General features: G+C 37.0%; 1 protein-coding gene across 2 annotated transcripts in view; it reads right to left on the reverse strand.

Moving 5' to 3' along the window:
* Window positions 1-6,892: 6,892 nt before the first annotated feature.
* Window positions 6,893-24,727, reverse strand: part of LOC309839687 (charged multivesicular body protein 1B2-like) — a 38,388-nt gene continuing 20,553 nt past the window's right edge. For both annotated transcript variants that reach the window (XM_082681562.1, XM_082681563.1), the window contains exons 4-9: window positions 22,412-22,555; window positions 21,957-22,025; window positions 21,763-21,870; window positions 18,484-18,527; window positions 7,913-7,985; window positions 6,893-7,501 (exon numbers count right to left, since the gene is read on the reverse strand). In XM_082681562.1, the coding sequence (XP_082537688.1) occupies window positions 7,457-7,501; window positions 7,913-7,985; window positions 18,484-18,527; window positions 21,763-21,870; window positions 21,957-22,025; window positions 22,412-22,555 (483 nt within the window). In that variant the 3' untranslated portion in view covers window positions 6,893-7,456. The remainder of the gene's footprint in view (window positions 7,502-7,912; window positions 7,986-18,483; window positions 18,528-21,762; window positions 21,871-21,956; window positions 22,026-22,411; window positions 22,556-24,727) is intronic.

Below are 24,727 nucleotides of genomic sequence, written 5' to 3' on the forward strand. Positions count from 1 at the left end.
TCCTTTGGTGACCATCCCATTTAGCAGCATATAAAGGGCTTGTCAATTGGCATGAAAACTTTGCCCAGTAGGGGGCCTAGAGAGATGGTAACTGGCTGAGTCCATCAGATCCTCTCTTGAATTTGGTAGTGAGAAAGGAGGATTAGGGACATGGAAAACAGGAAAAGATTGGTTATGGCAATTATGGGTGCTGATTGAAGCCATAGAAACAGGCAGAGTAAGCTGATAATGGTGATCACCAAATGCTGTAACGTTAGGGGCAGGAGAAACATAATAGTTTCTGAGGGGAACTTTTAGTAGAGGTATTGATAATCCATCTCTCTTATTAGACTGCTAGAGCTACTGTTGTATCTTGAATATGTAAAGGTTCCAGTTACCTGTGAGGCCTGGCTGTATGGTTATCAAAATGGTGTACTGACCTCTGTATTTCTCTACATATTTTTATAATAAATCCTCTTTAGCAGACATGATCTAAGCTTATCTACGTTCCTTGCAAACTAAAAGAACTTAAATATTTTGGTGTGAATTTCAGCCCACCCACTTACTAATTTCTTCACCTGTAAAATGGAAGTGACAATTAAAAGAGTTAGGAGCATTTAGAATAGTGCTTGGCATACAGCAGATATTCAAAAAGTGTTAAATTACTAACATCATTACTTTGGACAAGACCTGAATTTTTGTTATTTGTAAAATGGGATTATATTCACTTCATGAGGTTGTTGAGGGGATTAAATGAAGTAACAGGTAAAACAGTAATAGTTATATACCCGGTACTTAATATATGTTGGTTATCATTTCCCTCCCCTCAAAAAAAAAAAAACCTCTAAATGTTTTGAATCATCGAGCATCCATCTGGGCAGTATAAGTAAAGACAAGTTTGGGCCTTGTGCATAGTAAGTGCTGAAAAAATAGTTATTTAATGTGAAAATTTCCTACTTCAATGAGTGTTGCCATTTTGAACCTCTTTCTCACTCTCTAATCTCACACACGTCAGAAGAATTGGGGTGTCTCAGATATAGTTCTACTTGGAGATTTATAGCAACAGGAAGGTTTTTCCATAGGGTCCAGGTCTTCTTGGTCAGTTAAAAGGAAGCAGGAGGTTGGGCTTCCCTGGTGGCGCAGTGGTTGAGAGTCCACCTGCCGATGCAGGGGACAAGGGTTCGTGCCCCGGTCCGGGAAGATCCCACATGCTGCGGAGCGGCTGGGCCCGTGAGCCATGGCCACTGAGCCTGCGCGTCCGGAGCCTGTGCTCCGCAATGGGAGAGGTCACAACAATGAGAGGCCCGCGTACCGCAAAAAAAAAATAAAAAAATAAAAAAGGAAGCAAGAGGGAGTAGATATGGGGATATATGTATATGTATAGCTGATTCACTTTGTTATAAAGCAGAAACTAACACACAATTGTAAAGCAATTATACTCCAATAAAAATATTTTAAAAAAGCAAGACAATTTCAAGTCCTTTACAAGTGGAATGGTGTTGCTATATTCACCCGAGCTAAGTAATGCCTCTTCTTTATGAAGCTTACAATGGGTGTAACATGAATGGGAATAATGAATTTAGCTTTTGATTTTCTTTCTTCTGTAAATAGGCAATTCCACCTGGAGGGCCTCAAAAATGCATAATGAGCTGGGAAATCTCTACAGATTTTGGTAATTGGAAATCTTTCTTTTCTTCTCATTACCTGGAAAAGTATCTTCCATCATCTTTCATTTAACCCCAGAATGGCTCTTAGACTTTGTTTGATTGAATCTAAATAAGAAATTATCAAGATTCCATATAATTGTTACTTCAAACCCAAATCCCTTTATAGAAGTAACATAAAATCACTGTGCGATGTTTTCCAAAAGTTTTAATCTTTTTCCTGCCAATGATTTCAAGTCATTTTGATAAAGCAAAAGCTAAACATATCAAGCTCTGGCATGATCAAGTTTGAGTAAGATTTCTAAGAAATGGACACAGCATCATTTTATGAACCTTCACTTGGAACATGGGACCCAGCAAGACATTTTATTTTAATGACCAAGCAAGACATTGAATGAAGACATTTTATTTTAATAAAATAAAAATTTTATTTTAATGACCAAGCAAGACATTGAATGAAGACATTTTTTCCTTCCCTAGGTTAGAGAACAAACATTAAACAGAATAAGTTATTTTACTAGGCATAAATTTTCCTTTAACATTCTATTTGGACTTTTCTAACTGAAGGCTGGAAGGCTTTTACCTGTCTGGCAGATGAAATAACTCATGAGTTAGTGGTTAATATATAAATTATTAAGCACCACAGGCACAACAGTCATTTATTTGTAGTGAGGCACTTTCAAGAACTTTGTACCTGCTAGTACAGTAGAGAAGTAGTATACTGACAAGAATATAGACAGTATCATCAGTAGGTAGTAGGCTGGATAGATTTTATTCTTGTAATTTTAGTCAAGTGACTTTGACCAATATATATTTTTGCTTGGGAGCATTTCCCAGTGTGGAAGATGAAAACCTTGATTATGAATACAACTTAGTTAACTTTGCAACAAATTGATTCCATTTGTTAACTTATGGAAAAACGGCTATGATTTCCAAACTGAAATATAAAATCATATTTTTCTGATAGCTCAAACTGGAGAAGAAAGAAATAGGAGAAGAAAGAACCAGTCTTCACCTAGAACACCTATTTGTCTCAGGATGAACTACCCTCTAGTCAAGAATTTGATTAGTTGCTTTCACTGTCTCAGCAATAAAATCAGAAAATTATATATTGGGAATAGAATGTGGATGAGGTATAACAAGACTTCTCTTGTAATTCCAGTTAGAATCCAGTATAGTACAGTGCCATGAGCACTGAATTTGAAGTCAGACATATCAGTAATAAAATCCAAGCTCTGTTTCTCAGTTGCTGTATGACTCTTCATCATCTACTTCAACTATCAGCCTATTTTCCTGTTCTCTAAAAATTGGGATAACAATCATCCAACTGCTCACAGGATTTTGAGGATTAAATAAACCACAATATATCAAAGTACCCAGAACCATTCCTAACACATAGTAGATGCCCAACAAATGTGGTAGATCTGAACCTCTCTGGTCTCCTCTTCTGTAAAATGAGTTACGGGGTGGAATAGATGTTCTCTAGCTCTCCTGAGACAAAAGACTCTAAGACTCATAACATCTTAATACTGCATTTAGCAATCTTTTGGGTGAATAGTAGAAAACAGAAAAGAATGGAGGTAATGTACTGTACTACAGCAACTCACTTCAGTTTATGCAACCAATGTACTCTAAAAAGATTTGTAGAAAGGGAATATAAGGCCCAGATGGGGGTAAGAGAATTATCTAAGTTAGAAGTCAGTATCAGAGCTAGAGCTAGAAATCCAAATCAATCACTGTAGATCAGATCTGGGGTTTTTTCCTCTACAGTCTACACTAGAGTCAATTTAAGACTCTCTTGGAACAGTTATTTACTAACAGTTATTTACTAACTTGAGCAAATCCACCGAAAACTAGGCTAGGTTTGTCTTTGGCAACCTATCAATCATTTTCTTATTTTCTTTATAGATAACTAGTACCCTTAAGACTCTCTTCAGATAGTCCATCCAGATGTCCTTTCCCATAACTTTCTAAATTGTAAAGCAAACTCATCTCTCATCATAATTTACCTGTTCTATCTCCTATTTGTTTCTTTGTAGCAATGACTGGTAATAAATTAGCAGTTAAAATAATCCAGCCCACAATGCTTACATAAGAAAGTGGAAAAGTTTTGGCATTGAGGCATATAGGAGCAGGGATATAATTTTTGTCAGGGGTCCTTTTTAAGATTGCTTTAAATAATAGCCACATCGTCTAAAGGGTGAAGGTGCAGCAAAATGTTTCTGAGCTTTTAACCTTATACATTTTACCAAATGATATAATCAAATACTTAGAAAAAAATCTGGAGAAAAAAATCTGGAGAAAAGTAGATTGATAGGGAACTAAAACTGAAGGTAAATGAAAGGTGCTGTGATGTCTACTTTTCATGATAGTATAGTTTGATGTGTTACTTTTCAATGATTGAATCACTTATCAAAGTAGAAATATAACTTGTACTAACAAGGTAAGAAAGAGTTCACAGTTTGTGGGGCTGTTGGTCTAAGAACAAATTGTAAGAAAGAAAAATTTTTTATAAGATAATAAATGAATCCAAAAGCAAAACTTTGTGTCTATCAGAGAACAATAGTTTTAAAAGACAAATCTGATTTGGTTGTTAAATAAAACTATGAGCAGTTATCTTTAGATCAGAGTCATTTATATTTCTAGATGTAAGTAAGCCATATTTGCAATTTAACAATTTGCATTAAAGTCAAAAAAGAAAAAAAAATCAATCACTGTAGATCAGATCTGGGGCTTTTTCCTCTACAGTCTACACTAGAGCCAATTTAAGACTCTCTTGGAACAGTTATTTACTAACAGTTATTTACTTCCCACCAATGGAAAATAAGAAAACTCTATTTCACAGATATTTTAGTCTGTAATAATCTCTTCTATGCTTCTCTGGGATGTTCCAAATGTAATAAACTTACCCTTTAAGTAGAAAAGACAAAGCATCAATGATAAACAAAATGGAATATTACCACATTGAAGTCACATCATATAGTCAAATTATGAATTACCAAGAAAGTTAAATAGGTTTAACCCAAACATAGCAAAAAAGTAATTTCTCATTTCATTAACCAGTGAAAATAATCTTCATTTATACATGCTCTCTTTTACAATAGGAAACATTACATATGAATAGTGAGTACTTAGCAAAAAAACGAATCGATGGAAAAAGGATTAATCTCCAAAATATATAAACAGCTCATCCAGCTCAATATTAAAAAAACAAACAACCCAATCCAAAACTGGGCAGAAGACCTAAATAGACATTTCTGCAAAGAAGACATACAGATGGCCAAGAAGCACATGAAAAGCTGCTCAACATCACTAATTATTAGAGAAATACAAATCAAAACTACAGTGAGGTATCACTTCACACCAGTTAGAATGGGCATCTTCAGAAAATCTACAAACAACAAATGCTGGAGAGGGTGTGGAGAAAAGGGAACCCTCTTCCACTGTTGGTGGGAATGTAAATTGATACAGCCACTATGGAGAACAGTATGGAGGTTCCTTAAAAAATTAAAAATATAATTACCATATGACCCAGCAATCCCACTACTGGGCATATACCCAGAGGAAACCATAATTCAAAAAGACACATGCACCCCAATGTTCATTGAAGCACTATTTACAATAGCCAGGTCATGGAAGCAACCTAAATGCCCATCAACAGACGAATGGATAAAGAAGATGTGGTACATATATACAATGGAATATTACTCAGCCATAAAAAGGAACAAAATTGGGTCATTTGTAGAGACATGGATGGATCTAGAGACTGTCATACAGAGTGAAGTAAGTCAGAAAGAGAAAAACAAATATCATATATTAATGCATATATGTGGAACCTAGAAAAATGGTACAGATGAACCGGTTTGCAGGGTAGAAATAGAGACACAGATGTAGAGAACAAATGTATGGACACCAAGGGGGGAAAGCGGCGGGGGGGGTGGGGGTGGCAGTGTGATGAATTGGGAGATTGGTATTGACATATATACATTAATATGTATAAAATGGATAACTAGTAAGAACCTGCTGTATAAAAAAATAAATTAAATTAAATTTAAAAATTAAAAGAAAAAGAGCCTCCAATAATTGCACTTTGAACGAAGAATGCCTAAACAGGTGCTCTTAATAGAATTTCATGAAATATTGGCATTCTTTCATGGATCAATCATACATTAAGTAAGGAAAAACACTTTACCTACTTAACCTAGATTAGTAGTACACTTTCTAAAATCTAACTTGGTCACTTCTCCACATTTGAGACTGCTACATCAGAAAAGTGCAGGCACATGTTAATTTGTTCATCTTAGTTGGGTAAAATATAGATATTCCTGGGGAGATGGCAAGTAGTACAGCTGGTCATTAAATACTTTCCCCCAAGAATCCTGGCCTTCAAGAGTCTAGTCTTCTTTATAATCTTATGAGTTTTCTGCCCACCCTGTATGTTATGCTCCTGACCTCCATTAGGCTGGAAGTTATTTGCATAGCTGGGCAAAACATTTTATTCCAATTTATTTATTTTCCACTTTATTTCTTCCAGTTATGAGAGTTGTTTAAGATAAAAGAATGAACACATTTAACCAGGACTTATAGTACAGTTGACCCCTGAACAACACAGGTTTGAATTGTGTGCGTCCACTTATACACAGATTTTTTCCAATAAACACTACAGTACTACACAACCTGTGTTTTGTTGAATCTGCGAATGTGGAACCACAGATACAGAGGGCCAGCTATAAAGTTATACGCAGATTTTCAACTGCAAAGGGGGCTTGAAACCCATAACCTCTACGTTGTTCAAGGATCAACAATAATTGTAACTTGAGTTGGTTCAATTTTGTTTTGTTATTTTTTGTTGGTTGGTTTAAAAACACAGGCCAAGATTTTTGAAAACCAATCAACAATTCTGTCAGAAATGTAAATGATGTTAAGGCCATGCAAATTAATCTCCTTTTAAAATACAACCTAACAAGGGTTGAGTGCAAATTGGGTAATCATTAAAAATGTGTTTCACTTTCATTTAAAAGTATGAAATGTTGAATTTCTTGGTGAGTCTTAACAGTGATATTTACCAAAGAGAAAAATATTTAATGAGCAAACCTTAATTTCTTTGATTTAATTTTGCAGATTTTTTATCAATGAAAAAATTTTTTATTTAAGGAATTCAATTAATAGTCATTAAATTACTAGGTAAAGATTCTCATAGTAATCTAAATTTAAAAGTTGATGAATACATATTAAAAGTCAACTGAATTTCTGCTTGAATAGCAAAAACAAACATAAAACACAAAAAGTAGCACTGTCCATTGTATGACGCTAAATGAGGTGTTTTTGGTTATGTAAACATATTAAGTAAACATATTTTCCCTGTTTTTATTTTTATGCATCACATGTGAATGTAGACAGAGATTTAAAACTACCTTGAGTTAAAAAGAAACCAAAACTTTTATTCTATACTTTATTCTGTATAAAGTACTTTATTCTGTAGTACTTTGGTCCTAGATTTTTTAATGTAATTTTTGAGGAAGATATTTCATATACAACAAGTTAATGCTAGCTCAGTCTAAGACACCTACAAAAACCCGTCTCTTGCACTTTTCAACATAATATACAAAACTGTAAAATCTGTCAAGGTGGAAACTCTCTGGAATTAAAGTACTGGAAAGTACAGCAAGGTAAAAGAAAGCATTATATACAAATAGTGTTAAGCATTCTGTAATGTATGGCATTCTTATTGTAATTGGAGTGAAACTTATCTATACATACACAGAAAATATTTCAGAAGCCAGTGAAGTAAACAAAAGCGCCAGTTCTTTAAATTACACTTGATCACGTAGACGAGCAAGTCTCTGTGATAGTTCATCCTGGAGAAAGCAAAAATTAAAAGTCACAGGGCTGTGACAAATATAAATCACTAATATTTTAAATAGCTCATATTCAAATAAGATTTAAAATCTTGTCTCAAAAATTCACACAAAAATATTAAGAATTTACTTTTTTTAAACATTTCAAAATAAATGGAGAACTTAATAGAGCAGAAGGCTATGAAGGGGAACAAATTCAATTGTTAAATGAAATATGCATGCAATGTCCATCATTAAGGAGTTAAAGGCTAATTACATCTTGCTTATTTACGATGATGTCATATTATAGTAGAAAAATACTCTTTATAATAGATAAAAGGAGAATATATTTGCTTATATATACATATAAATACACATATATTTAATTCATTCATCAAGTTCATACAAATCAAGATAAAATCCAACTTCTACCTGTTCCATGGAAGTAACACCTGTGCCAAAACAACCTGTTTGACCTTGTGGTAGTTCCATACTGAGATCAAGGCTACAATTTTAAAATAATTAACATAAATGAATGTTAATATAAGCATTTTTCTCCTTATCTAATTATAACAAGCTTATAATTGTTATTATAAATTACAAAAACATGCTTATTGCAAATCTGAATATTCTACCTAGCATTTTACCTTAACTTAAATAAACATAATACTGGTTCAATTTTATAGATGCAAATAGAACTTAAAAATATTCTGGGGACTTTCCTGGTGGTGCAGTGGTTAAGAATCCGCCTGCCAGTACAGGGGACATGGGTTCGATCCCTGGTCCTGGAATATCCCACATGCAGTGGAGCAACTAAGCCCCTGTGCCACAACTACTGAGCCTGCGCTCTAGAGCCCACGCACCCAGAGCCGGTGCTCTGCAACAAGAGAAGCCACCGCAATGAGAAGCCCTCGCATCACAACGAAGAGTAGCCCCCCCAACGCCGCAACTAGAGAAAATAAATAAATTAATTAATTCAAAAATACAAATTCTGGGCTTCCCTGGTGGTGCAGTGGTTGAGAGTCCACCTGCTGATGCAGGGGACACGGGTTCGTGCCCCGGTCTGGGAAGATCCCACATGCCACAGAGCGGCTGGGCCCATGAGCCATGGCCGCTGAGCCTGTGCGTCCGGAGCCTGTGCTCCGCAACGGGAGAGGCCACAACAGTGAGAGGCCTGCGTACAGCAAAAAAAAAATAATAATAATAATACATATTCTGAATGTCCACCTTAGGAATTTTAAAGAGTTTTTGTTGAGTCCTAGTGGCAACCCATGTGGATAATAATCTTATGATAGAAAAGTGAATAAAATATAGGATAATGATCTGGTCATCTGAACAAAAAGAAAGACCAAAACAATGGTTATCCAATGTACTGAATTTACTGGAGATTACTATATGTCTTCTACTGTAAAGAAAATTAATGTGCCAAAAAAAGATAAAACAGGTTAGACATATGTAGCCTCAGGATCAATATCCATATCTAACATTTGAGCTAACTTCAAGTTCAGTGTTTAGATCCTGAGCTACCCTTGCTAGAAATCATTACTTGCATCTACCCATATAACTGAAGTTTAGAAAAGTTAAGTACACTTGCCCAAGATCACTCTAGTGACAGATAGGATTCAAATCCAGGTTTGTCTCCTTCCAAGGCCACGATTTTAATCTCCATTATAAATACTCCTGAGGATACAAACTACTCTTTCTGCCTGTCTCTAGACGAGCGTATGCCAACTCCAGTTTGAAAACACTACAGTGAATACAGTAACTTCATCATTAGGAGATTCTAGAGACAGATTGTTATTTAAAAGGTAAAGATATAGTATACTAAAATTTTGCTATACTTAAACATCTATAAGGATGGGTATTTCGACATCAATGGTTCTACCTATTTCTACTGCTCCAGTCACCACCCATTATTGACAGAAGTAATCACTCGATTTTGGCTCCCTACACTCAAGGAACATTTGTCATTGTATGGAGGCATTTTTGGCTGTCACACCTGGGGGGAGGGGTGATATTACTTGTGGGTAGATGCCAGGGACACTACTAAACATCCTACATACATAGGACAGCCCCTAGGATTATTAGCCCAAAATGTCAACAGTGTCAAGTTTGAGAAATCCTATTCTAAATCTTATAAAAAAGTTGTCTACTGAACTTGATTTCCACTGAGAGTCAGTAAGGCTGTGATACGGCAATATTCGTTTTGAAAGACCTCCCTTGCTCTATTTTCAAGCCCAATCTTCTTATTTCGTCTTTGGTACAAAGAGAAACAAGTTTTTAGCCTCATATTAATAAAATGGAGTCTTTTTACACATGCCTTAGTCTCTCCTGTAATACTTAAAAATCATCCTTCTTACTAACTCCTTGTTGGATATGGGCTATATTAGATACTAACAAAGCAAAATAGTGTACCACCTACCCTCTGGCCCTGTTCTCAAATATTGCAAACCTGATTTATTAACCTAGGTTTTAACCCACTAATGAAAGATACAACAGTGAACTAAAGAGCTGGTAACTAATTAAGTTCTTTCTAATTAAGCATTAGTTTCAACACTAGAATAATATTAATCAACTCTATTTTCCAGGTGTCTTTAAGAACCTTATTTCAACCTATTACTCTACCTTTGAAGATAAAGCATAAAACTTTAGTATCACCCAGTTTTAATCTTTATCTTTGAAAAAATATTTTTAATTCTTTACTATAATGTTCTCTTGAACTAAGTAAAATACCAGAGAATACTGATATAACATGACTTCTGTAGCACTGATAATATTAGAGTCAAGTCATTCCCCTCAAACATGAAGAGCCTAAAATAAATAGCCTAACAGATACCCTATTTCTAATAGTTGGGCCAGAAAGGGTGTTAATTATTTACTTTTTTAAACAACAAATAACCATCTACAAAAATAAAATGCTGCCATCTTTTGAACTCCTTGGATGTTTTGCACATATTGCTCAGTTTGCAGGACTCAAACTTGGCTTAAGACTTAATGGCCTAGGAAAGGCGGAAGATGGCGGAAGAGTAAGACGCGGAGATCACCTTCCTCCCCACAGATACACCAGAAATACATCTACACGTGGAACAACTCCTACAGAACACCTACTGAACTCTAGCAGAAGACCTCAGACCTCCCAAAAGGCAAGAAACTCCCCAAGTACCTGGGTAGGGCAAAAGAAAAAAAGAAAAAACAGAGACAAAAGAATAGGGACGGCACCTGCACCAGTGGGAGGGAGCTGTGAAGGAGGAAAAGTTTCCACACACTAGGAAGCCCCTTCGCGGGCGGAGACTGCGGGAGGTGGAGGGGGGAGCTTCGAAGCCACGGAGGAGTGCACAGCAACGGGTGCGGAGGGCAAAGCGGGGAGATTCCCGCACAGAGGATCTGTGCTGACCGGCACTCACCGTCCCGAGAGGCTTGTCTGCTCACTCGCCGGGGCAGGCGGGGCTGCGAGCTGAGGCTCTGAGGCTCGGGTTTCCATTTTGGACGGAGCGCAGGGAGAGGACTGGGGTTGGCGGCTTGAACATAGCCTGAAGGGGTTAGTGCACCACAGCTAGCCGGGAGGGAGTCCGGGGAAAAGTTTGCACCTGCCGAAGAGGCAGGAGACTTTCCTTCCCTCTTTGTTTCCTGGGGCGTGAGGAGAGGGGTTTAAGAACGCTGCTTAAAGGAACTCCAGAGACGGGCGCGAGCCGCGGCTAAAAGCGCGAACCCCAGAGACGGGCGCGAGCCGCGGCTGAAAGCGCGGACCCCAGAGACGGGCGCGAGCCGCGGCTGAAAGCACGGAATCCAGAGGCGGGCGGGAGACGTTAAGGCTGCTGCTGCCGCCACCAAGGGGCCTGTGTGCGAGCACAGGTCACTCTCCACACCCCTCTTCCGCGGAGCCTGTGCAGCCCGCCACTGCCAGGTTCCCGGGATCCAGGGACAACTTCCCCGGGAGAACGCACAGCGCGCCTCAGGCTGGTGCAAAGTCACGCCGGCCTTTGCCACCGCAGGACCGCCCCGCACTCCGTGCCCCTCCCTCCCCGCCGGCCTGAGTGCGCCAGAGCCCCCGAATCAGCGGCTCTTTTAACCCCATCCTGTCTGAGCAAAAAACAGACGCCCTCCAGCGACCTACACGCAGTGGCAGGGCCAAATCCAAAGCTGAGCCCTGGGAGCTGTGAGTACAAAGAAGAGAAAGGGAAATCTCTCCCAGCAGCCTCAGAAGCAGCGAATTAAAGCTCCACAATCAACTTGATATACCCTGCATCTGTGGAATACCTGAATAGACAACCAATCATCCCAAATTAAGGAAGTGGATTTTAGGAGCAAGATCTATGATTTTTTCCCTTTTCCTCTTTTTGTGAATGTGTATGTGTATGCTTCTGTGTGAGATCTTGTCTGTATAGTCTTGCTTCCACCATTTGTCCTAGGGTTCTATCCGTCCATGTTTTTTTTTTCTTAATAATTAATTTTAATAACGTTATTATACTTTACCTTCGTTCTTTCTTTCTTTCTTTCTTTCTTTCTTTCTTTCTTTCTTTCTTTCCTTCCTTCCCTCCTTTAGACAACGAATCATCCCAAATTGAGGAGGTGGTCTCTGACAGCAAGATTTATGATTTTTCCCCATTTACCTCTTTTAGTGAGGGTGTATGTGTATGCTTCTGTGTAAGATTTTGTCTGAATAGCTTTGCTTCCAACATTTGTCCTAAGGTTCTATCCGTCCCTTTTTTTTTCTAAATAAGAATTTTTTAATTCAATAACTTTATTATACTTTATTTTATTTTTACTGTATCTTCTTTCTGTCTGTCTTTTTTCCTTCTTTCCCTCCTTCCTTCCTTCCTCACTCCCTCCCTCCCTTTCTTTCCTTCTTTGCTTCTTTCTTTCTTTCTTCCTTCCTTCCTACCCTCCTTTCCTTCTTTCTTTCCTCATACTTCTACTAATTCCCTCTACTTTTTCTCCCTTTTATCCTGAGCCGTGTGGATGAAAAGCTCTTGGTGCTCCAGCCAGGAGGCAGGGCTCTGCCTCTGAGGTAGGAGAGCCAACTTCAGGACACTGGTCAACAAGAGACCTCCCAGCTCCACATAATATCAAACGACGAAAATCTCCCAGAGACCTCCATCTTAACACCAGCACCCAGCTTCATTCAACGACCAGCAAGCCACAGTGCTGGAAAACCTATGCCAAACAACTAGCGAAACAGCAACACAACCCCACCCATTAGCAGAGAGGCTGCCTAAAATCATAATAAGGCCACAGACACCCCAAAACACACCACCAGACGTGAACCTGCCCACTAGAGAGACAAGATCCAGCCTCATCCACCACAACACAGGCACTAGTCCCCTCCACCAGGAAGCCTACACAACCCACTGAACCAACCTTAGCCACTGGAGACAGACATCAAAAACAGGAGGAACTACGAACCTGCAGCCTGCAAAAAGGAGACCCCAAACACAGTAAGATAAGCAAAATGAGAAGACAGAAAAACACACAGCAGATAAAGGAGCAAGATAAAAATGCACCAGACCTAACAAATGAAGAGGAAATAGGCAATCTACCTGAAAAAGAATTCCGAATAATGATAGTAAGGTTGATCTGAAATCTTGGAGATAGAATGGACAATAGATTGGACAAAATGCAAGAATCAGTTAACAAGGACCTAGAAGAACTAAAGATGAAACAAGCAACGATGAACAACACAATAAATGAAATTAAAAGTACTCTAGATGGGATCAATAGCAGAATAACTGAGGCAGAAGAACGGATAAGTGACCTGGAAGATAAAATAGTGGAAATAACTACTGCAGAGCAGAATAAAGAAAAAAGAATGAAAAGAACTGAGGACAGTCTCAGAGACCTCTGGGACAACATTAAACGCACCAACATTCGAATTATAGGGGTTCCAGAAGAAGAAGAGAAAAAGAAAGGGACTGAGAAAATATTTGAAGAGATTATAGTTGAAAACTTCCCTAATATGGGAAAGGAAATAGTTAATCAAGTCCAGGAAGCACAGAGTCTCCCATACAGGATAAATCCAAGGAGAAATACGCCAAGACACATATTAATCAAACTGTCAAAAATTAAATACAAAGAAAGCATATTAAAAGCAGCAAGGGAAAAACAACAAATAACACATAAGGGAATCCCCATAAGGTTAACAGCTGATCTCTCAGCAGAAACCCTACAAGCCAGAAGGGAGTGGCAGGACATACTGAAAAGTGATGAAGGAGAAAAACCTGCAGCCAAGACTACTCTACCCAGCAAGGATCTCATTCAGATTTGATGGAGAAATTAAAACCTTTACAGACAAGCAAAAGCTGAGAGAGTTCAGCACCACCAAACCAGCTTTACAACAAATGCTAAAGGATCTTCTCTAGGCAAGAAACACAAGAGAAGGAAAAGACCTATAATAACGAACCCAAAACAATTTAGAAAATGGGAATAGGAACATACATATCGATAATTACCTTAAATGTAAATGGACTAAATGCTCCAACCAAAAGACACAGATTAGCTGAATGGATACAAAAACAAGACCCTTATATATGCTGTCTACAAAAGACCCACTTCAGACCTAGAGACACATACAGACTGAAAGTAAGGGGATGGAAAAAGATATTCCATGCAAATGGAAACCAAAAGAAAGCTGGAGTAGCAATTCTCATATCAGATAAAATAGACTTTAAAATAAGGACTATTAAAAGAGACAAAGAAGGACACTACATAATGATCAAGGGATCGATCCAAGAAGAAGATATAACAATTGTAAATATTTATGCACCCAACATAGGAGCACCTCAATACATAAGGCAAATACTAACAGCCATAAAAGGGGAAATCGACAGTAACACATTCATAGTAGGGGACTTAAACACCCCACTTTCACCCATGGACAGATCATCCAAAATGAAAATAAATAAGGAAACACAAGCTTTAAATGATACATTAAACAAGATGGACTTAATTGATATTTATAGGACACTCCATCCAAAAACAACAGAATACACATTTTTCTCAAGTGCTCATGGAACATTCTCCAGGATAGATCATATCTTAGGTCACAAATCAAGCCTTGGTAAATTTAAGAAAATTGAAATTGTATCAAGTATCTTTTCTGACTACAACGCCATGAGACTAGATATCAATTACAGGAAAAGATCTGTAAAAAATACAAACACATGGAGGCTAAACAATACACTACTTAATAATGAAGTGATCACTGAAGAAATCAAAGAGGAAATCAAAAAATACCTAGAAGCAAATGACAATGGAGACACGATGACCCAAAACCTGTGGGATGCAGCAAAAGCAGTTCTAAGGGGGAAGTTTATAGCAATACAAGCCCACCTTAAGAAGCAGGAAACATCTAGAATAAACAACCTAACCTTGCACCTCAAGCAATTAGAGAAAGAAGAACAAAAAAACCCCAAAGCTAGCAGAAGGAAAGAAATCATAAAAATCAGATCAGAAATAAATGAAAAAGAAATGAAGGAAACAATAGCAAAGATCAATAAAATTAAAGCTGGTTCTTTGAGAAGATAAACAAAATAGATAAACCACTAGCCAGACTCATCAAGAAAAAAAGGGAGAAGACTCAAATCAATAGAATTAGAAATGAAAAAGGAAAGGTAACAACTGACACTGCAGAAATAAAAGAGATCATGAGAGATTACTACAAGCAACTCTATGCCAATAAAATGGACAATCTGGAAGAAATGGACAAATTCTTAGAAATGCACAACGTGCCAAGACTGAATCAGGAAGAAATAGAAAATATGAACAGACCAATCACAAGCACTGAAATTGAAACTGTGATTAAAAATCTTCCAACAAACAAAAGCCCAGGACCAGATGGCTTCACAGGCGAATTCTATCAAACATTTAGAGAAGAGCTAACACCTATCCTTCTCAAACTCTTCCAAAATATAGCAGAGGGAGGAACACTCCCAAACTCCTTCTACGAGGCCACCATCACCTTGATACCAAAACCAGACAAGGATGTCACAAAGAAAGAAAACTACAGGCCAATATCACTAATGAACATAGATGCAAAAATCCTCCACAAAATACTAGCAAACGGAATCCAACAGCACATTAAAAGGATCATACACCATGATCAAGTGGGGTTTATTCCAGGAATGCAAGGATTCTTCAATATACGCAAATCTATCAATGTGATAAACCGTATTAACAAATTGAAGGAGAAAAACCGTATGATCATCTCACTAGATGCAGAGAAAGCTTTTGACAAAATTCAACACCCATTTATGATAAAAACCCTGCAGAAAGTAGGCATAGAGGGAACTTTCCTCAACATAATAAAGGCCATATATGACAAGCCCACAGCAAACATCATCCTCAATGGTGAAAAACTGAAAGCATTTCCACTAAGATCAGGAACAAGACAAGGTTGCCCACTCTCACCACTCTTATTCAACATAGTTTTGGAAGTTTTAGCCACAGCCATCAGAGAAGAAAAGGAAATAAAAGGAATCCAAATCGGAAAAGAAGAAGTAAAGCTGTCACTGTTTGCAGATGACATGATCCTATACATAGAGAACCCTAAAGATGCTACCAGAAAACTACTAGAGCTAATCAATGAATTTGGTAAAGTGGCAGGATACAAAATTAATGCACAGAAATCTCTGGCATTCCTATATACTAATGATGAGAAATCTGAAAGTGAAATCAAGATAACACTCCCATTTACCACTGCAACAAAAAGAATAAAATATCTAGGAATAAACCTACCTAAGGAGACAAAAGACCTGTATGCAGAAAATTATAAGACACTGATGAAAGAAATTAAAGATGATACAAATAGATGGAGAGATATACCATGTTCTTGGATTGGAAGAATCAACATTGTGAAAATGACTCTACTACCCAAAGCAATCTATAGATTCAATGCAATCCCTATCAAACTACCACTGGCATTTTTCACAGAACTAGAACAAAAAATTTTGCAATTTGTATGGAAACACAAAAGACCCCGAATAGCCAAAGCAATCTTGAGAACGAAAGAAGGAACTGGAGGAATCAGGCTCCCTGACTTCAAACTATACTACAAAGCTACAGTTATCAAGACGGTATGGTACTGACACAAAAACAGAAAGATAGATCAATGGAACAGGATAGAAAGCCCAGAGATAAACCCATGCACATATGGACACCTTATCTTTGATAAAGGTGGCAGTAATGTACAGTGGAGAAAGGACAGCCTCTTCAATAAGTGGTGCTGGGAAAACTGGACAGGTACATGTAAAAGTATGAGATTAGATCACTCCCTAACACCATACACAAAAATAAGCTTAAAATGGATTAAAGACCTAAATGTAAGGCCAGAAACTATCAAACTCTTAGAGGAAAACATAGGCAGAACACTCTATGACATAAATCACAGCAAGATCCTTTCTGACCCACCTCCTAGAGTAATGGAAATAAAAACAAAAATAAACAAATGGGACCTAATGAAACTTCAAAGCTTTTGCACAGCAAAGGAAACCATAAACAAGACCAAAAGACAACCCTCAGAATGGGAGAAAATATTTGCAAATGAAGCAACCGACAAAGGATTAATCTCCAAAATTTACAAGCAGCTCATGCAACTCAATAACAAGAAAACAAACAACCCAATACAAAAATGGGCAGAAGACCTAAACAGACATTTCTCCAAAGAAGATATACAGATTGCCAACAAACACATGAAAGAATGCTCAACATCATTAATCATTAGAGAAATGCAAATCAAAAGTACAATGAGATATCATCTCACACCAGTCAGAATGGCCATCATCAAAAAATCTAGAAACAATAAATGCTGGAGAGGGTGTGGAGAAAAGGGAACACTCTTGCACTGCTGGTGGGATTGTGAATTGGTTCAGCCACTATGGAGAACAGTATGGAGGTTCCTTCAAAAACTACAAATAGAACTACCATATGACCCAGCAATTCCACTACTGGGCATATACCCTGAGAAAACCAAAATTCAAAAAGAGTCATGTACCAAAATGTTCATTGCAGCTCTATTTACAATAGCCCGGAGATGGAAACAACCTAAATGCCCATCATCGGATGAATGGATAAAGAAGATGTGGCACATATATACAATGGAATATTACTCAGCCATAAAAAGAAACGAAATTGAGCTATTTGTAATGAGGTGGATAGACCTAGAGTCTGTCATACAGAGTGAAGTAAGTCAGAAAGAAAAAGACAAATACCGTATGCTAACACATATATATGGAATTTAAGAAAAAAGATGTCATGAAGAACCTAGGGGTAAAGCTGGAATAAAGACGCAGACCTCCTAGAGAACGGACTTGAGGTTATGGGGAGGGGGAAGGGTGAGCTGTGACAGGGCGAGAGAGAGTCATGGGCATATACACACTAACAAACGTAGTAAGGTAGATAGCTAGTGGGAAGCAGCTGCATGGCACAGGGATATTGGCTCGGTGCGTTGTGACAGCCTGGAGGGGTGGGATAGGGAGGGTGGGAGGGAGGGAGACGCAAGAGGGAAGACATATGGGAACATATGTTTATGTATGACTGATTCGCTTTGTTATAAAGCAGAAACTAACACACCATTGTAAAGCAATTATACCCCAATAAAGATGTTAAAAAAAAATTAAAAAAAAAAGACTTAATGGCCTGATCATAGTAGAATTCTTTTGGAAGATCCTATTAAAAACAATTAGACATTTGATATATGCTGAACACAGACGGTACAGAGGAAACTTTTTAAACACTCCTGCCTCCCTCAGTCACCTTCCTTCATTTCTTATCACACACTAACCAAATCTATCTCCAGAGATTTTTAAGAAAATACTAAGATGATTGGAACAAAGTCATATTTTTATGAGCATGACAAAGAGCTGGATGTTCTAAAGGTCCTTGAAGCACTAAATTCTAGGGTCAAAAACCTAACTCTGACCATTGGTGATATTTTTATCCACATTACATAATTGTAGGACTTGTAGATATTAAATCAAGATTATTTCAAAAGCATCTCAATAATTTCTTACCCAGCTTCATCTGCCATTTCTTGAAGCAGCATATCCACCTGGTTCTAGAATAAAAAAATGAGAATTTGTATTTGAATGGTATTTGCTTTTTGGGTAGTTTTTGTTTCTGACCTAGCTTTAAAAAGGGGGAACTGATCTACAGTTTTTAAAAGAAAGTTTTAAAAAATTTTTACCACCAGAGGGAGCTGAATTATCTCATAAAATGATTTATTTATGAATAATGTTAAATTATAAAGCCTTAAACTATGAGGTTATGTGAAAAATATTCACAGTGATATTCACATATAATTTGAATCTGAGTAATGTAGCTCTCTAATGGAGCGAACCAACTTTGCTGGTATTTAAAATGTAACAGACTTAAATTTTAGATTAATCATAACTGTCCTTTCTGCTAGTTGATGCAAATTTGATATTAAGGATTACTTTTTAAAGTATCTGGAGATGAATAAAATATAAGTATTGAGATATTTACAACAGTACAGGAGTTCTCAGGGAATAGAGTCCAATTAATTAAAAAAAACTTGTTTTTAACTTATTTAAAATATTTTGAACATACAGGTAGGAGCTCTAAGACATAGTTACAGCTCTACCACAAGGTGCCAAATTTTAAGCAAACCTCTAATAATGTTGTTGGGCCTTAGTCTCTCTTGTCTTTCATTCACCTTCAAAATATAAAAAAGTTCAGAAAATAATAGATCAAATACTTCTGTGCATTTAGATTGTGTTGTTTTTACTTCATATCTAAAATACCATTATTTGTGTTTTTAAAATTTACTTAAATGGCATTATACTAAGTATACTATTCCGCAACTTGTTTTTTTAATTCAACCTTATAAGATCTAATTATATTGAGATCTAGAGCTCTAGTTCATTAACTTTCACTCCTGTATAGTACTGTAATATAAAATACTCTCAACTGTATTTATCCATTTTATTTCTGGACATTTAGACATTTTCCCCTAATTTCTCCTGATTATAGACAATAGTGCAATGAACATTCTTATGTAGAAGTATGTTTATACACATGTAGGTCTTTTGTGTATAAATTTAAAAATAGAAGTACTAGGTTATAGGTCACATGCATTTTCATATACTCTGATTTATTCAACAAATATTAACTGAGCACCTACTTTATGCCAGATATCATTTTAAGCGTTAGGGATACATCAGTAAACAAAAATAATTAAAAATATCCCTGCCTTCATTAAGCTTACATTCTAGTGTGTGCACATGAAAGGGAGGGGCAAATAAAAACTTTTTAAATTATGTGGTTTATTAGAAGGTGATATGTACAATGAAGAAAAATAAAGCAGGGATGGTAGATAGGGAGTACAGCACTCGGTGGATGTGCCACTGGTGTACTTCTAAGTAGGATGATCTTAAAAGACCTCACTGAGAAAATGACATTTGAACAAAGAACTGAAGGAGGTGGGGGAGTGGGCAATGAGGATGAGTGCAAGACAGATGAAGAAGATTCAGGCAGAGGAACCTGCAAGTGAATGGCTTTGAGGAAGAAATGTACATGGTGTGTTTGAGAAATAACAAGGAAGCCAATATCTTAGTACAGTGATGAGCAATAATAGGAGATAAGGTCAGAGAAGCAGGATGAGGTAGATCCTAGAGGGCACTATAGGCCACCATAAAGAATTAGGCTTTTATTTTGAGAGACATGCAGAGCCACTGAAGGGTTCTGAGCAGAAGAATGACATGATCTGACTTGTTTTATCAGGATTGCTCTGGCTGCTATGTTAAGAATGGACTGTAGATATTACCGCATTGCTTTTCCAAAGTGAATATGCTAATTTAAATTCTAATTACTCATTAGCAAGGTATGAGAATTTGGGCATCTAAGTATGCCCATTTCTGTTGTAAATTTTGGTTGACTCTTTATGAAAAATGTTTTGTATATACTTGAATATCCCCAGCACCTAGCACAATACCTGAAACAGGAGAAGGTGCTTAGCAAATGTTAGGTGAATGAATCTCAAGATTTTTCAGAGCTAAAAGGCATTTAGATATCATCAAATCCAACCCTACATTTTACAGCTATGAATACTGAGGCCCAAGGTAGTGAGTATCTTAAGGTCCCAAACTTAATTAGTGGCAGAGTAGGGATTAGAAATCCAAGTGTCCTGACTTCAAGTCATTTTTCCAGTCCCCTTGTGTTTACCTAATCTTGACCATAAAATCACCTGGAAACCACCTAAGGTGCCTGAATAAGAATCAGAAACTCTAGGACAGTGCTTCTCAAAATCAGGGCATAAATATCACCTGTAAATCTTATTAAAATGATTCCAATTCAATATATCTGTGGATAGGGTCTGAATTTCTGCATTCCTAATAAGCTCCCAGATGATACAGATGTTCCTGATTTTTGCACCACACTTTGGGGAAGCAAGGCTCTGGAGGAGGTATAAAAGTAATGACTAAATATATGCTCTCTATAAGATATATACATGAATACTTTCTTCTTAACTCTAAAACATGAATATAAGCTTGTTCTCTTATTATTTACCTCTTAGTGAAAGGCATCACCTTCAGTAAAATTCTGATGGATGGCTATTGATTTTTCTCCTAACCTGTTTTGTAAATTATCCATATTATCATCTTATGTAGTGATAACAAGTTTTTTGTTTATTTGATGAACTATGTGATAGGTGCTGGGATCAAAAAGAAGATTGGTAATGATATAAATCTTCTATTTTAATATTCAAGTTTCACAAAATCTTTATTTCTGGCTCACATGACATCCAAACTAGTTTCAAATTTAATTTTCTCTGTAGCACATCTCTAAGTTGCAGATGCAACAACATCCTAGAAAACATCCTAGTTTTCTGAAAAATAATTGATCTTGTAATTTACTATTTGTTCATCTGTGATCTGTGCCTAATAACATACCTAAAGAGTAGGCAGGAAGCAGACTATCTGCAATGAGATGACTTAACTGGGGTTAGGATATTACCTAATACCCACTGGCCTCAGTGAGTCCCTAGTTCAATGCTTTTATCAATAAGGACCACTGGCAGCAGGGCAGAACCAAGTTCCATACTCTCTAGACATGTGACCTATAATAATTCTTAGAACTTCAAAACAAGATAGGAAATGTCATCTTCTAACATGTCCTTAGGAATCCAGGGTCAGAGCATAACTTCCTACTTGCATTTTGGGGATACACCATGTTTACTTCACATTCTAGAGATGATTTAGGTTCACAAAGCCATTATATTTTGAAGTTGGGTAATTTTTAAAAGTTAGTGTAAGTAGAGAAACTATTCTTACTTGTGGTGTTGTTAGGGTTGTAGTACTACTCATTGTGTCTTCCATTTGTTGCGTTTGAACATCCAGTGTTTCAAACTGCTGTTCAAATTTGTCCATCAGGGCAGAAATCTGCAAAAAGAAATATGGTCATAAGAAAAAAACTTACTCTGAAAAGATATTATCTGAACATCAATATATTTATTTATCTTTTTTACCTTTTCAAGGTTCATACTCCTCAATGTAGCATCCATAGACTTAACTACATTTGCCATGGACTTGGTTACCTATTGGGAGTATAAAAAAAGAAAAGACTGAGAATCCTATAATATAAACAACCTCAAAATTTATGTAGTTTCTTATATTACTTGTAGATCATCTTATAAAATTTATCTACCATTTCCTTAACAGTAAAAGTACACTATGTATTTCTGGTTTAGGCATCGACTATCTTTTATCTTTGACTATTCATTGGAAGACAACTAATTAGACCTTAGCTGAAAAGCCACTGCCAAAATCGGTTTCCTCAGTAAGCATTTTGACTATCTTTCTCCTGCCCAGGAAGGCGAGTACCTTTGTAACACTTTGCAGTAGATTTAGATTTCTGACAATTCTTAATACCTCCAATAACTTAAATCAAGAGTTCCTATTATTTACAGATATTAAGGCTTACCTTGCCCATTGTAACTGCAGTTTGAACTCTGGCTGCCACAGCATCAACCCTAGCACTCATTCTCAAGGAATTAATTGTTTGGTTCTTCTGGCGGATTGCATTTTCAGCATGTCTTGCAACTTCTGTATTGCCTTTCTGAATGGCCTGTTTTAAACACAGCAAAAGTAAACAGTGAAGACAAACACCAAAAATAAATATAGGGAGCAAAAGTAGATATTTTAGAAGGAGGAAAACAATGCCCAACTAACATATTTTTAATATTTAAGAGCTTTTACAATTAGTATTTTTAGGAAATAAAAGGAGAATTTATAGTCCTTTAATTTTTTATTTATGACTAAAAGATATATACTCATTAACATTTTAAGAAATTAGAATATAAAGTTTAAAATTTTTCCCATAATCACTCAGCCATTACCACTATTAATATTTCAGTATAAAGTATTCCAAGTACATAAACCTATTTATTGAAATATTACAATATAAATTACAAGAGTACTGTACATCAGAGCATACTGTTTTCTCACCTAATTAAAAATTTTTTAAGTCAATAAATATATAACTACATCATCACTCTAAAGACTGTGTTTAAAAAAAAAAAAGGCTGTGTTGTATGGATGTACCATTAATCAGGGCTTTCCTCGTGTGTGGTAAAAACACTACTGATAGTACATAAAATTATTTTAGATGTTACACAGACATAAGTATCTTCATTTTAATCATGCATTTATTTAAATGTATATCTGAAATGGATATGACTAGCACAGATCCATGCTTTCTGCTATACTGTAATAGCTATGGCAAGGTATGAAGTTAAAAGTCAATTTAAAGAAAAATGTTAAATAGCTCAGATGGTACCCCAGTATAGCAAAATCGATAGGGTACATAAGTGACTGAAATTAGAGCACATGGATCAGTTAAGATCCCTGTTTGCTGGGTATTTAGTTTGTTTCCAATTCTTCAATAATATAAACACCAATGTGATAAATACATTAGTATATGCAACCTCAAACACTTTCCAAGTTTTTTTCCCTAGTTAACATCCATAACTACATATAGCTATAATTTTTTTTCTTGTGATGAGAACTTTTAAGATCTCTTAGCAACTTTCAAATATATAATAAAGTATTATTAACTGTAGTCACCACGCTGTACATTATATTCCCAGGACTTATTTTATAACTGATAGTTTGTACCTTTCAGCCATCTTCACCCATTTCACACACACCCACCCCCCACCTCCTTCCTCTGGCAACCACAAATCTATTCTCTTTATCCATGAGTTTTTTTTTTAAGATTCCACATAAGTTAGATCACATGGCATCTGCCTTTCTCTCTCTGACTTATTTCACTTAGCATAATATGCTCAAGGTCCATCCATGTTGTTGCAAATGGCAGGATTTCCTTGTTTATGGGTGAATAATATTCAACTTTATATATATATATATATATATATATATATATATATATATTCCAAATTTTCTTTTTCCATTCATCCATTGATGGACACTTAGGTTGTTTTCATGTCTTTCTTAAAAAATTAATTTATTTTATTTATTTTTGGCTGCATTGGGTCTTCATCACAGTGTGCGGGCTCCTCATTGTGGTGGCTTGTCTTGTTGCAGAGCACGGGCTCTAGGCACGCAGGCTTCAGCAGTTGTGGCATGTGTGCTCAGTAGTTGTGGCTCATGGGCTCTACAGCACAGGCTCGGTACTTGTGGCACATTGGCCTAGTTGCTCTGTAGCATGTGGGATCCTTCCTGGACCAGGGCTTGAATCCATGCCCCCTGCATTGGCCAGTGGATTCTTAAGCACTGCACCACCAGGGAAGCCCCGCATGTCTTGGCTACTGTAAATAATGCTGCAATGAACATGGGGGTGTATATATCTTTCTGAGTTAGTGTTTTTGTTTCCTTCAGATAAATACCCAGAAGTGGAATTGCTGGACCATTTGGTAGGTTGTAATTTTCACTTTTCAAGGAACATCCATACTGTTTTCCATAGTGGCTGCACCAATTTATATTCCCACCAATAGTGCACAAGGGTTCCCTTTGCTCCACAACCTCTCCAACACTTTTTGCTTTTTGTCTTTTGTGTGTGTGTGTGTGTGTGTGTGTGTGTGTGTGTGTGTGTGTGTGGTACGCAGGCCTCTCACTGTTGTGGCCTCTCACGTTGCAGAGCACAGGCTCCGGACGTGCAGGCCCAGCAGCCATGGCTCACAGGCCTAGCCGCTCTGCGGCATGTAGGATCTTCCTGGACCGGGGCATGAACCTGTGTCCCCTGCATTGGCAGGCGGACTCTCAACCACTGCGCCACCAG

This window comes from Grampus griseus, assembly GCF_964374135.1.
Source record: "Grampus griseus genome assembly, chromosome: X".
Classification (NCBI taxonomy): domain Eukaryota; kingdom Metazoa; phylum Chordata; class Mammalia; order Artiodactyla; family Delphinidae; genus Grampus; species Grampus griseus.